Here is a 13,102-nt window from a genome sequence, read left to right as displayed (position 1 = left end):
ATAAACATCTTTTACTTTCACAATAAAAGAAATGCTTAGATGATTAATAAAATTACTCATTCATTTTAAATATAATGTAACTATAAGCAATGATATTAATTGATTCCAAGGTTGATTTTATGGTAAAATTTATTGCTTTGTTGTCAAATTGTATCTCATTATGATAATATATGCATCTTACATGAGTAGCCCAATGCCTGTATTTTAATTTTAACTTCAATAAAAAATTTATCTGCAATATTATATATGTCTAAAATATTATATTTTTGCAAAAAAGCATTTTTATTTTAATTTTATTGTTTAAAAAAAAAAAAAAAAAAAAAGGAGAGAGAGAGAGAAGAATGCCAAATGCATCTATATACAATGGGCCATAATGTTAATGTGTACATTCTCCAATATCCTGGTTTAGATTTGGGGGTGTGAAGGACGCGTGGTGGAGAGCGTACCGAAAGTGCCGCATTTAAGATGGAGGAGCCAGCAGCGGCGTGCGACGATGTGTACCTACTCCTCAACCCATCACCGTTCATTTCCGTGAAAAATCATAATCTTCCCCGTCCTAACTCTATCGACGGCCCGGATCTCGTGGTGCAGGTACACCGTAGGAAAAACAAGCCTGTTTTCCCCTTTTTAAAACGAAAAAACCCAAAACCAGACAGGGCTTATAGCTAGTTGGAAACACCCATTCTCTCTTGAACTCCGTTATAATCATGAGCATCGATTCTTAAGCGTCGCGGAAGCTCTCTCTCTCTCTCTCTCTCTCTCCTCCTCTCTGTGGCTTGGATTGATTCTCATGTGTTTGTGGAAAGATCAAATAGTGTAGTTTCTGCGGGGTCGTTTTGCGCAGGAGGAAATGTCGTCTGGATTTCCCGGCGGCGGGGCGGACTTCTACGGCTCAGGCGGGATCACCGGAAGATCGATCGCCATGAACAACGCTCAAGCTTCCTACAGATCGCAGCTCCCCGGAATTCTCCTCGACCCATCTTCCCAGATCCCCCACCGACGGCCTGATTTGATTGGGAAGAGGACCCTGGCGGAGTTCCAAACTCAGAACCAGTACTACCTCCACCAGCAGCAGCAGCAGCAAGGGCTCGGCCTCCTTCTCCGGTCGGTGAAGCCGAGAACTTACCATCAGACCTCCCCTATTTCGCCCCTCTCACCGATGGACTTCTCCGGCACAATCCCGCCGGAAATCGCCTCAGTTTCGCACTCGCCGGCGGCATCCGGTAGGTACGGTTTGCCCCTCATCCAGCAAGCACGGCAATACCACGCCAACAACGGCGTGCCTTCTTGTAACGCTTCTCTCTCGGGCGTTTCGTACTCTAATTTGAGTAATTTCGCTCCGACGCGCGTCCCTACCCCTGATTCGGAGCCCGACCGTGCGACGAAGATGATGAACACGCTCCATGAGCTGGAGAAACAGCTCTTAGACGATGCGGAGGACGGCGACGGCGGAGACGACGTCTCGGTAATTACTAACAGCGAGTGGTCTGAAGCTATACAGAACCTCATGGTTGCCCCTACTAATAGCAATACTTTTGTATCTCCGTCTCCTACGACTTCTACTACGTCGTCGTCGTCGAGTTCTTCCGTGGCTTCGTCGCCGCCGCAGAGTTCTCCGAAGCAATCGCTCGTCGACGCCGCGTCCGCCATGGCCGAGGGCAACGCGGAGAAGGCCCTCGAAATTCTCACGCGCGTGACCCAAGTCCCCGGCGTGAACGGAAGCGCCGACCAGCAAGTGGGTTCTTACGTAGCTTCAGCCCTGCGGTGGCGCGTGAGCCCCACTGAGTATCACGCGCCACCTGTGCTGGAGCTCTACGGTGGAGAGCACGCTGCTTCGTTGCAAGTGCTGTATGAACTCTCTCCTTGCTTCAAGTTCGGGCTGTGGGCGGCGAACCACGCGATTCTGGAAGCCACGTCGGACTTGCCGGACGTGATTCACGTGATAGATTTTGACGCCGTCCACGCCGGCAGCAACGTGCAGTATTTGAATTTGGTTCAGGCGCTGGCGGCGCGTCAGAACGGGAAGCCAGTGGTGCTAACAATCACGAGCGTTGCGGAGCACGGTAGTGGTGATTGGGACGACGAGAAGCTGAGGAAAATCGGCGAACGAGTCGGCGTCTGTGTGAAACTCAGGGCCGTGACTCAAGCTCTCTGCGATCTGAGTCGGGACTCGCTGGGCTGCGGCCCGGAGGAGGCTGTGGTAGTGAATTTAGCTTTCAAGCTTTACAGAATGCCGGACGAGAGCGTGCGGACGGACAATCCGAGGGACGAGTTGCTGCGGCGCGTGAAGGGGCTGAGGCCGCGCGTCGTGACGGTGGTGGAGCAGGAGATGAACTGCAATACGGCGCCGTTCACGGCGCGCGTGTCGGAGGTGTGCGCGTATTACGGAGCGCTGTTCGACTCGCTGGACTCGACCATGGCTCGGGATAACCCGGAGCGAGTCAGGGTGGAAGAGGCGCTGGGTCGGAAGATGGCCAACTCGGTTGCGTGCGAAGGGAAGGACCGTGTGGAAAGATGCGAGATGTTCGGGAAGTGGCGGGCCCGGCTGGGGATGGCCGGGTTCGAGCCGATACCGCTGAGTCAGAACGTCGCCGAATTATTCCAATCCCGAGTCAACTCGAGGACACGTGGCAACATGGGTTTCGCTGTTAAGGAAGAGACCGGAGGGATCTGCTTTCGTTGGATGGGACGGACTCTCACCGTCGCTTCTGCTTGGCGTTAAATTCACTCTCTCTGTTTTGCGAGATTATTAATTGTCATATTGTCAACTTTTTTTTTTTATCGGAAAAGGAAAGAAAAGAAAAGAAAGGAAAGGAAAGGCCACCAAGGAGAAAATAAATTGGTGTTTGGAATGAAGGAAAATTCTGTAGAATGTGAATGTGTAAGGGAAGGGAAAGGCAGTGCATTTATTTATGATTTATTTTGGAATGGAAGGGAGTGTTTGGGTACTTGTGTTTGGGGATCCCCACCTGTGGATTATTTTTAGGGTTGTGGTTGGACTGATATGGCTATGTTTTAGGTGGTTCATGCTTGTGTTGGGAGCACGTGTCGGCTTCCTATTGGGTGTCCCTACCCACTTCCACTTCCTCTTGCTCTTCCTCTTTCCCCACCCAGCCATTAGATTGCGCAAGGGCTAAGGCTTCACGTGCGGATGCTAACATAGATATCTATCTTTCTTTCTTTGCTCTGTTTTTTTTTATTTTTTTGGCTTGAAAAAAATAATAAATAAATAAAAATATATGGTTTTCCGTATTTGCAGCCAAACAATTTGCCTGTCAAGTCTCAAATTTTGCCTGGCATTAGCTAGCTATTTTGTTGGCCTGACTCAGCCACCATTTTCAGAAAGAGAGAGGATTTTCACAGCCGAACATTGAATGAATTCACTTGATTGGTGTTGGAATATTTATGCATAGAGGTTCAAATTATAAATAGTTTATAGAAAGAAAGATAGTAGCTTTTTCAAAAAGGTGTATTTTATAATAGTCAGAATGAAGGGTGTAATCGAAAGCTTATGATTATGCAAAAATTGGTAATGAAGCATTTTCAAAATAGATATTTTTAGGCATTTCATTTTGCAAATACCACAATCTCTCCTCCCCATAGAACTACAAATTGTTTCGACTTGAGTTCATTATTGTCAAACTGCAGCATTCACTACCAATAATAATTACAGGTCCGACTTGTCTACCCCCACCACCCTCCATTGCCCTGCAAAATTGTACAATAGACCTACTCCTCATCTGTATATTTATTTATTAAATTCTAAGACAAAAAGGCATTCAATTCTCGTTATAAAAAGACAAAAACATTTCCTAAAGTTTTAAAAATCTTTTCTAAAATTTGTCAAAAAAAACCCAAACCTTCTTCGAGACTTCAAAAAATATCATAAAGCTCTCCCGAGGTTTGTTAAAAAGATACAAATATTCATTCAGAAACAAATCTCAGGGGAATTCCCAAAGACTTTTGAAGCCTTTAGAAAAGTTCATAAAATTTTTGAATCATCAAGAGAGTTATTATTTTTTTGTCAAAACATAGGAAATGTTAATATATTTTGCCTTAAATTCTACCGTAATCTTTTTTATAAACCTTCAAGCTATCATAAAGTTCACAAGAAAGCAATGTGAGTTACAATCAAAAAATTTTCATTTTATCCATTTGCATTGAAGAAGGGAGGAGACTGGAGTTGCAAAGTGCATCCAACCACTTTAATAACCCTATGAGCATAGGGATTAGGGAGGGGAAATAATAGAGATTGAAGAGAAACAATGAATATATGGAGAGAGAGAGAGAGAGAGAGAGAGAGAGAGAGAGAGAGAGAGAGAGAGAGAAGGGTCTTGTTAGGAAGTGCAAATTAATGATAGTTTTGAATTCAACTTAATTTGACGTATACAACAAATAAGCAAAAAATGACCAAAACAGTTTTTGAAAAAACCCCTTTATGACAAAATTGGTGAGTGAACAAGAAAATAAGTAAGATATTATATATGGATTCAACCTTAAGGCACGCGCAACTCACTTTTGGTCCCTGAGACTGACTTATATGTTTCTCTATATTTATTTGGGGTCCATTACCTACATTTCTTGGTATTTATTTATTTATCCATGAGATCCACTAGCTTGATTGACATGTTTCTCTCGATTCTTCGGAATTACAAGTCCTTCAATCCAAAGTCACATGTCAAACCCAATAACCTAATCGAATTTACTTGCGTCAATGTTTGATCTCATAAATTGCCATTTGTTACTTTCCATTTTTTGATTCACGTACTTTTATTTTTAAATATAATAAAAAAATGATTCTCCCAATTTGTAAACATTAAAAGTTAGCTTCATTTGTTTTGAACTTAACTTTCAATGACTCCCTTTTTATTACAATAAGAAAATGAAGGAAAATTATGTATTAATTTTGCACTAATATGAAGACCCTGATAGGTAAACAATCAATAAAGACAAAAAAATTCTCCCTATAATCTTCTTAAAATTAATGTGGATGCATCAACCTTTTAGGAAAATATAATAATATTTTGAGATGATAATTATAAAACACAGAAGATTGATAATGACTTTCGATATCAAGTTTGGGTTAGATCGGGGTCTTGAGATTTTCGTAATGTGCCTTGTCAAATGTAATAAGAAAAAAAAAACTCATTAACATTCTACCACTTGGTCAAGTAATTTACCTTCTAACTTCCTATTAACAAATGGTCCAATGTGGCATGGGCTGACTTAGAATATTTTGGCCTCCAATGAGACAAGGCTCAATTCCTTCAAAAGAGGAATGCCCTCTCAATTGTTAATTAGTTGGTGGAGGTATTTATGCTATGGCGCAAGGGTAGGGATGGGAGTAGTTTCTTGTGGTGGCCCATATTGCTTTGAGCCCCTTTGACAACTACCACAGAATGTATTGTCTTACAATTTTGTTGACTAAAACACTCCTCCATAACTTCATTATTCTGTTGCTTTCACATTAAAAAAAAAAGGTACTTACAATTGATAAGTAGGGACCTTCTCTTCCCATGTATAATATTATTCACATGTTTAACATCTAAAATACAGGCACACGGACACGCAGAAGGAGAGATTTCTAGTATAATTTTCCCATCAACCCAGTGAGAAGACTTGGTCATTAAGTCAATAGAAGCTACCAATGGTGCATATTTTTACTATCACAATTAATTCTAGACTAAAAGTAGACCCACGTTCGCCTCCACCGACATGGGGCGGTGGAAAGGCATCAGCACGTAAGAAAGAGTATCGGGGGTTCAATTCCAAGTAGATACACTCACGGAATCAGCGATACCTGTGGATGGTAAGAATTTATTCTGTGAGCTAGTAGGGACCGTGGATGGTGAGAGTTCGCTCTGTGAGCCAACGGGGACCGTGAAAGTGAGAGTTTTCTGTGAGCCAGCGGGGATCGTGGATGGTAATAGAAATGTGTCCAGGGGGTCAAGCTAGCCGAACGTCCAACTGATGGACGGAAGCCGTGTCCGCATTCCGAACTTTACCTAATCAGCGAGACCTAGGGGGAGGACACTAATCCGTAGGTTTGATGCCGCACCAGAGAGTCCGAAGGGCTTGTTGGTAGCTGGAGTTCCTATGTAATAAAAAAAAAAAAAAGTAGACTCATGTCCTCTTAATTGCTTATTGCAAAATTCGAATTCAAAATTTTAATATAAAACTTGTAATTATTAATCACTCCAATGTCCTCAAATACCCAATATAATTACAAGCAAATTGAAATAATGAGATATAAACAATTGCAATTGCATCCCACAAATGCTCAATAGGACTATAAATTTTTAGTCAACCAATGTTTTTTTTTTTTTAATATATAAATTCAAAAGTCCTTATCCACATGTTGCAATGGTGTTATGGCTTGATGTGGCTTCTAGGGTTCCATCATTCTTAGGTGATAAATCAATCATGCCATACACGGCCTTGAAAAAATCATATGGTGGTTCTTCATATTCTAGGCACATTCCTAATGCTGGATGCTGACTGCATCCAAGCAATCTTCATTCCTTAAATGCTGCAGTTGCCATTTATTGCTTCACTATCATTTAAGGGTGTGTTTGGCTGACATTGTTTTTTTGTACTTTTTCCAAATGCTAGTCAAAATGGTGAATTTCCATATTCAAGATGTTTTAAAATATGGGCAGACCAAACTCAAGAAGTTACCGAGTATTTTTATATTGGGTAAGTGTGTTTAGCTTTGGAAACCCATTTAAAATCTTAAATTTAAATTTTTTAAATATTTAGAAGTGGTTCTTTACTTTTTTAGTTTTTCAAATAATTTCATTAAGAAGCTCAATAATTTTTATTTTTATTTTTTTAAAGTGACATTTTTTTAATTCTTTATAAAAAATTAGAAATTAAAAAATATCTTACACGACTGATTAAGCCTTTAGAGTTAATTTAATTTTTAAAACAAAAAATAGTCGTACAATTCACTACTATTTTTCGGATGAAATTGCTTTTCTTGTTCATTATGTCATGCACTTTATATATTTTTCATGAGTATTAATCTTGAAAGTGATTTTTTCAATGGTTCCTTGCAATTTTATTTATTTGTTTGTTTTTTTGGCTTTTAGAGACAGAGAGAACAAACAATAAAATGAAATAATCTAAGTTTTTTTAAAAAATATACATTGTTGGAATTTAAATAATGTAAAAGAGGAATTACCTTTTGAGAGGAAAAAAGAACAAGAAACAATATAATGAATTGTCCACAATATTTACAAAAATTTCAAAACAAACTAACCCTAAGTTTGGAGAGACCTTAGATTTAAATTTATATTGAATTTGAATAAGATATAATACAAAATTGTGTTGAAATCTATTCAAATTCAATCAAATTCATATTCAAGGACCAAACTTCATGCTTTCAAACACATCATAACTATCTGGTTGAGAGAATATTTATCAAAAGATGCTCAATGGTACTAAATATTCTCCAATGTCTAATATAACATATTTAAAAAGATTACTATTTAATACATGGAGAGGTGTGAAGAATAAAAACAAGAGTTAAATTTAATAAAAAGATGTTATAAAGGGCAAAGAGGATTAAGTTATTTGATTGCTAGGATTGGGAGGGATTGAGCAATTAGTCAAAAGTTGATGAGACTAGTGTTATTAATGTATTAGTCATATCAATTTTTTTTTTTTTTTATTACATAGGAACTTCAATCACCAACGAACCCTTCGGACCCCTTGGTGCGGTACCAAACTTACCGATCAGCGTCCTTCGCCCCCAGGTCTCGCTGATCAGGGTAAAGTCCGGATGCGGACACGACTTCTGTGCATCAGTTGGATGTTCGGCTAATTCGATGAGTACTACAATTGGAATAATCATTTTATGTAAGTCAAAAACTTTAAAGAAAAATATTTACCTTTCATTTAATCTAATTGTTCAATCTAACTATATCTATCAAACTCAAAAGTTAATGCTGCCAAACACTATTAACGTAGTAATCACAATAAAAGTTCACGTAACTAGTGTTATCAACGTCTTTGTCACATCAACTTTCAATTGACATAATAATTTTTAAAAAATAAAATAAAATAAAATAAACTAAGTGATTTTGTAACAACCTCAAAATTCTTATCATTTTTTTTTTAAATATATACAATAAACATTCCTACGCAGCGGAAACACAAATTATAAAACCATTTATACATAAACTGTACAATACCAGAATCTAGAATATACAGACTATACAAAAATGTCCCTCCAGTGTCATCTATCCAAAAACATACACTACTCTGACAAAAACTCACCCTATAACCAGGGTGATCTAAGCTATACTCTATTCGCGAGCCTGATCTGCTCGTCTCACTGGTTCACCTGAAAAATGTTAGAGTAATAGGGTGAGTCGACGCTCAGTAAGTGGAAATATGCTATCACTAGTGTGTGGCAACTAATTTACAAGTACTTTAAAATCTAGCAACTGAACTGTAATGCAACAATCTGTAAAACATATCTTTCGAGCATATCTATATTTGTCAATTTAAAATACACTGTATCGCCTGTATTTTCTACTTTTCATACTAATAATATCATACTATTCTGTAAAACTGTAAACATATATATATTGTAACGACCCGAATTTAAAATGAAATTTAAATTAATAAGGAAAGGGAAATGGAAATCGGAAACAGAAGGAGGCAGTAGACTTCGTCGACGAACGCATTTCGGAAGAGAAAAACAAAAAGAGGGAGTTTCAGGCTTCGTCGACGAATCCCCTGTATTCGTTGATGAAGGCTTAAAAGAATTCGTCGACGAACACTGGGCTTCGTCGGCGAGAAAATACCGAGAGAGGTTCTGAGGTTGCATGAATTTCGTCGACGAATACAGGGTCTCGTCGACGAAATATGTGAAGGACTCGTCGACGAAGGCCGGGCTCGTCGACGAAATCCTGTTTTATGAGAATGAAAAATCCGGGAGAAATATCATTTTTTTAAGAAATCTCTCTGTCTCTCTCTCTCTCTCTCTACGGTTCTCTCTCCCTTCTCTCTACGTTTTCGGCCCCACCAGTCGTCAGATCGACGATCTGAAACTACCACGACGATCCTGGCAGAGTTCTTTACAAGTTTGCCGGGGCGGATCATCAGGGAAACGAAGTTGGATTCCATCCCAAATCCAGGGTAAGCCTTTTTACTCAATTTTTGGAGTCTTGACAGTTGAGAAAAGTGTTATACGCATGAAAATACTGAAATTTAATATTGGGGGTTTTCAGTTTCGGAGTATTGGTCAGGGAACCTGTAGTGACCCAAATAATAGCATGTTAATAATAATAAGAGGGAGAGAAAATATATACTAAGACAGAAGGAGGCCGTAGACTTCATCGATGACATTGCATTTTGGAGATAGCATTAAATAATAATAATTTCAAGGAAATTGCTCAGTTTCGTCGAGGAACACAGGGTCTCGTCAACGAAGGCCTTCATAATTTCGTCGACGAACACAGGGCTTCGTCGACGAGAAAATACTGAGAGGCGGTTTGGGCTGCTCTAAATTTCGTCGACGAACACAAGGCCTCATCGACAAATTTTGTGAAGGGCTCGTCGACGAACACAGGGTCTTGTCGACGAACCTGGCCCTAAAAATAGTGGAAAGAAGTGATTTTTATTCATTTCCCTCGCCACTCTCTCTCTCCTCTCTCTCTCTCTCTCTCTCCTACGACTCTCTCTCCCTTCTCTCTTCATTTCCGGCCCCACCAGTCGCCGGATCGATGATCTGAAGCTACCACGACTCTCCTGGCGGAGTTCTCTACGCATCTACCGGAGCGGATCATCAGGAAATCAGAGTTAGAAATCATTCCAAATTCAGGGTGAGTCCTTTTAGCCACTTTTTGGCCTCATGACAATTATAGGAAATAATGTAGGTAGGAAAATACTGATGTTTAGTTCTGACAAATATTGGTTTCAGGGTGTTTTGTAGGAGACCCTACAGGTGTTAGGCTTGTATTCCCTAGGGGCTTTTCAGAGATAAGGTAAGGGAAATGTGCTATGTTAGGAAAGTTCTGAATATTATGCAGTTTATTTATTTACGAAAATTATGTATTTTAGTATGGTGTGGCTTATGATTATGTATATAGTACGGGGATATGTTTATGAATTTAGTTTCATGATTTTACGAATTTCAGTATTATGATTATACACATTTCAGTACCATGATTATACGAATCCCAATACCATGATTTAACGATATTTCAGTACCATGATAACACGAATTCCAGTATTACGAATATGCAGTTCCATGTTATGATTATTCAGATTTCAGTACGATACGCAGTATCATGGTTATTTCAGTACTTCACAATCATGGTAAATCAGATAGACATGTATATAGAAATATATTATACGATATCAGACCCTATTGGACTTGCAGCTACAGAGCACGGTACCGTTGCTACAGATACTATGTTACTTTATGAGTGTAGTTGCCTATTCAGATATACGTGGTACGGTCGACCACCTAGGCCCTAGAAGAGGTTAGGCTCCCCATCCAGATATGGGTTGAGGAGGGCAGGTCGACTGACGGAGTTCAGTGATTTATTCCTGGTTGGCCAGGCAGGGTAAATTCCGCCTACGGGCCGCACAACCTCGTCATGAGGGGCATGTCATGACACAAATAGCCACAGGGAGCAATTTCAATTACTATTATTTACGAATTGATTTACAGAAACAGGGATCCTACTATATACACTAGAAGTATTTTGAATTATAACCATAATACTGATATGTTAAGCAATAGGGAAAAGGGGTGGTGTGCTTTATTACTTGTACTGTACTTTGGTACTCAGTTATTCATGTTTATATGAAACAGATTTCATGATATATAGTAGCTCATTTGCCACACACTAGTAATAGCATATTTTCTCTTACTGAGCGTTGGCTCATCCCAGTGTTGATATATTTTTCAGGTGATCTAGGTAGGCGAGCAGATCAGACTCGCAAATAGAAAGGCTTCAGTAGTGCCCTGACATTTTCAGGAGCATTTTTGTATTACCCTAACTTGTTGAGGGTATTTTTGGGGAAGAAATGTATTTATATTTTGGGAAAACAGTGATATGTATATAACTCTAGTATTATATTATATGGATATATTTATTATGATTTACGTTCTTGCTGCTTAGGTTAATGTCGTAGATGGTATCAGAGTATATATATAAAAAAAAATCAATTAATTAAGCAAGTCGTTGCAGAACCCCTCAGGTGTTAAACTTGAATGTTTTTAGGTGAAAACTTTCTACCCAATATTTGGGTTTTTGGCAGTTGAGGAAAATATTGTATACTTCGAAATATTGAACTTTAATTCTGAGATTTTTTATTTTCAGGGTGTTGAGTTAGGAACCCTGCGAGTGCGGGACGGTTTTATTAGGGGCTTTCCGAGAATCAGGTAAGGGGATAAACTAAGTTAGTACTGTTTTGGAAAAATGCTTATATATATATAGTTATCATTTGCTTTATGGAAAATGTATATGATTATATATATATGTCTTATATTTGCAAAATACTGTGAAAATGATCGTATGTTGAGTATGTGGAAAATTTACTGTGTGACATGAGTAAAAAATGTTGTGTAATGCTGTTTTCTAGGAATGTGGATGATGTGGATTTTTATGATGGAAAAACCGACGTACGAGCCGAGATGTTTTTGTGTATATATATATGTGGATATGTTTGCCGGCGTACGGGCCGTGCTATGTGATTTGCCGGCATACGGGCCGTGCTATGTGATTTGCCGGCGTATGGGTTGTGCTATGTGATTTGCCGGCGTACGAGCCATGCTATATGATTTTCCAGCGTACAGACTGTGTTATATGATTACAGTTTGCCAGCATACAGGCTGTGCTATATGTAGCTGGTGTAAGGGCCGAGCTATGATGAAATGTAAAATACCGGCGTACGGGCCGATGATTTTTATGATACATGTATATATGTGAAATGATATGATTGATGTGAAAATAAATGAAATGATATATTTATGTATCACGGTTTCAGTATATGTATATGATATCAGAACCTGGTTGGCTTGGTTTAGGCTGGCACTTGCACGGTACCATTGCTATGTGTCCATGGTCCTCGTGATCATGATATCTGTGTTAACACCGCTGTACGGAGTGGTGTGAGATTGGATGGTCGATGTGGTTATATTCGAGGAGTGTGCTGTTATCCCCCCTGGTGTACGGACCAGTCTGGGTAGACCCATCAGACCTACAGACTAGACTATCGACTTGGCAGTGGTCGGCCAACCATTGTTAGGTCCCGCCTTCGGGCCACACAACCCAGTCATGTGGGGGTAATACATGACAACAGTCAGCTAAACCACCAGGATGATTTTTATGTTATTATCATTATCATGATATGAGATGAGAAATATTTATGAAAATGCAGTATATTCTGCCATGTTTTGATATACATATGTTTTCCTATATTTGATAAACAGTATTATTATGTATGGTATATGTAGAACACGATATACTCATGTTGCCACACACTAGTATTAGTTTATTTCCCTTACTGAGAGGTGTCTCATCCCTAAATCTTATACATTTTTCAGGAGCCCCTGATAGGAGAGTGGGAAAAGCCCTGCTGATCTAGAGCAGTGATTGCCCTCTTTGGAAGGGTAAGTTTTTGGTAGGGACAGTTAGGATTTTTGTGGGAATTGTCCCTAGATTTATTTTTGGGATGTATATATATATATATATATATATATACTGAGAGATAGTGTTGGTAGTACTCTGGTATGATGTATTGCACCTTATAACGAGATGTATATGATTTTATACTTTCTGCTGCATAGGCTTCTGCCGTATGTTCTGATGTATCCCTGGTACCCACGGGTCCAAGTGGATTATGACTTGTTGAGTTGTGATGTTTGATGTTGATATTATTATATAAAAAAAAATATATGTGAAAAATGAGCGGGTCGTGACAGCTTAGTATCAGAGCCTAGGTTGCTAGGTTCTGTAGACTTTAGAGTGCAGCAGAAACAATACCAGAGTTTAGGAAACGATTTGATGTTGTTCTACAGTCTAGTGGTAGGGCTTCCGTGGTAGTTTCTGTTCTTTTCCTGGGGTGACGATTTCATGAA

The 13,102-nt window shown here is 39.4% G+C and overlaps 1 protein-coding gene across 1 annotated transcript; it reads left to right on the top strand.

The window, feature by feature from the left end:
- Positions 1-536: 536 nt before the first annotated feature.
- On the top strand, positions 537-2,948 carry LOC131146100 (scarecrow-like protein 8). Its single transcript, XM_058095425.1, has one exon. The coding sequence runs from the start codon at positions 851-853 to the stop codon at positions 2,720-2,722; it is 1,872 nt and encodes a 623-aa protein (XP_057951408.1). The 5' UTR covers positions 537-850; the 3' UTR covers positions 2,723-2,948.
- Positions 2,949-13,102: the final 10,154 nt, after the last annotated feature.

The sequence above is a fragment of the Malania oleifera genome, chromosome 13 (genome assembly GCF_029873635.1).
Source record: "Malania oleifera isolate guangnan ecotype guangnan chromosome 13, ASM2987363v1, whole genome shotgun sequence".
NCBI classification, from domain to species: domain Eukaryota; kingdom Viridiplantae; phylum Streptophyta; class Magnoliopsida; order Santalales; family Ximeniaceae; genus Malania; species Malania oleifera.
The sequence above is the reverse complement of the archived record's forward strand: the minus strand, read 5'-3'. Positions and strand labels throughout refer to the sequence as shown.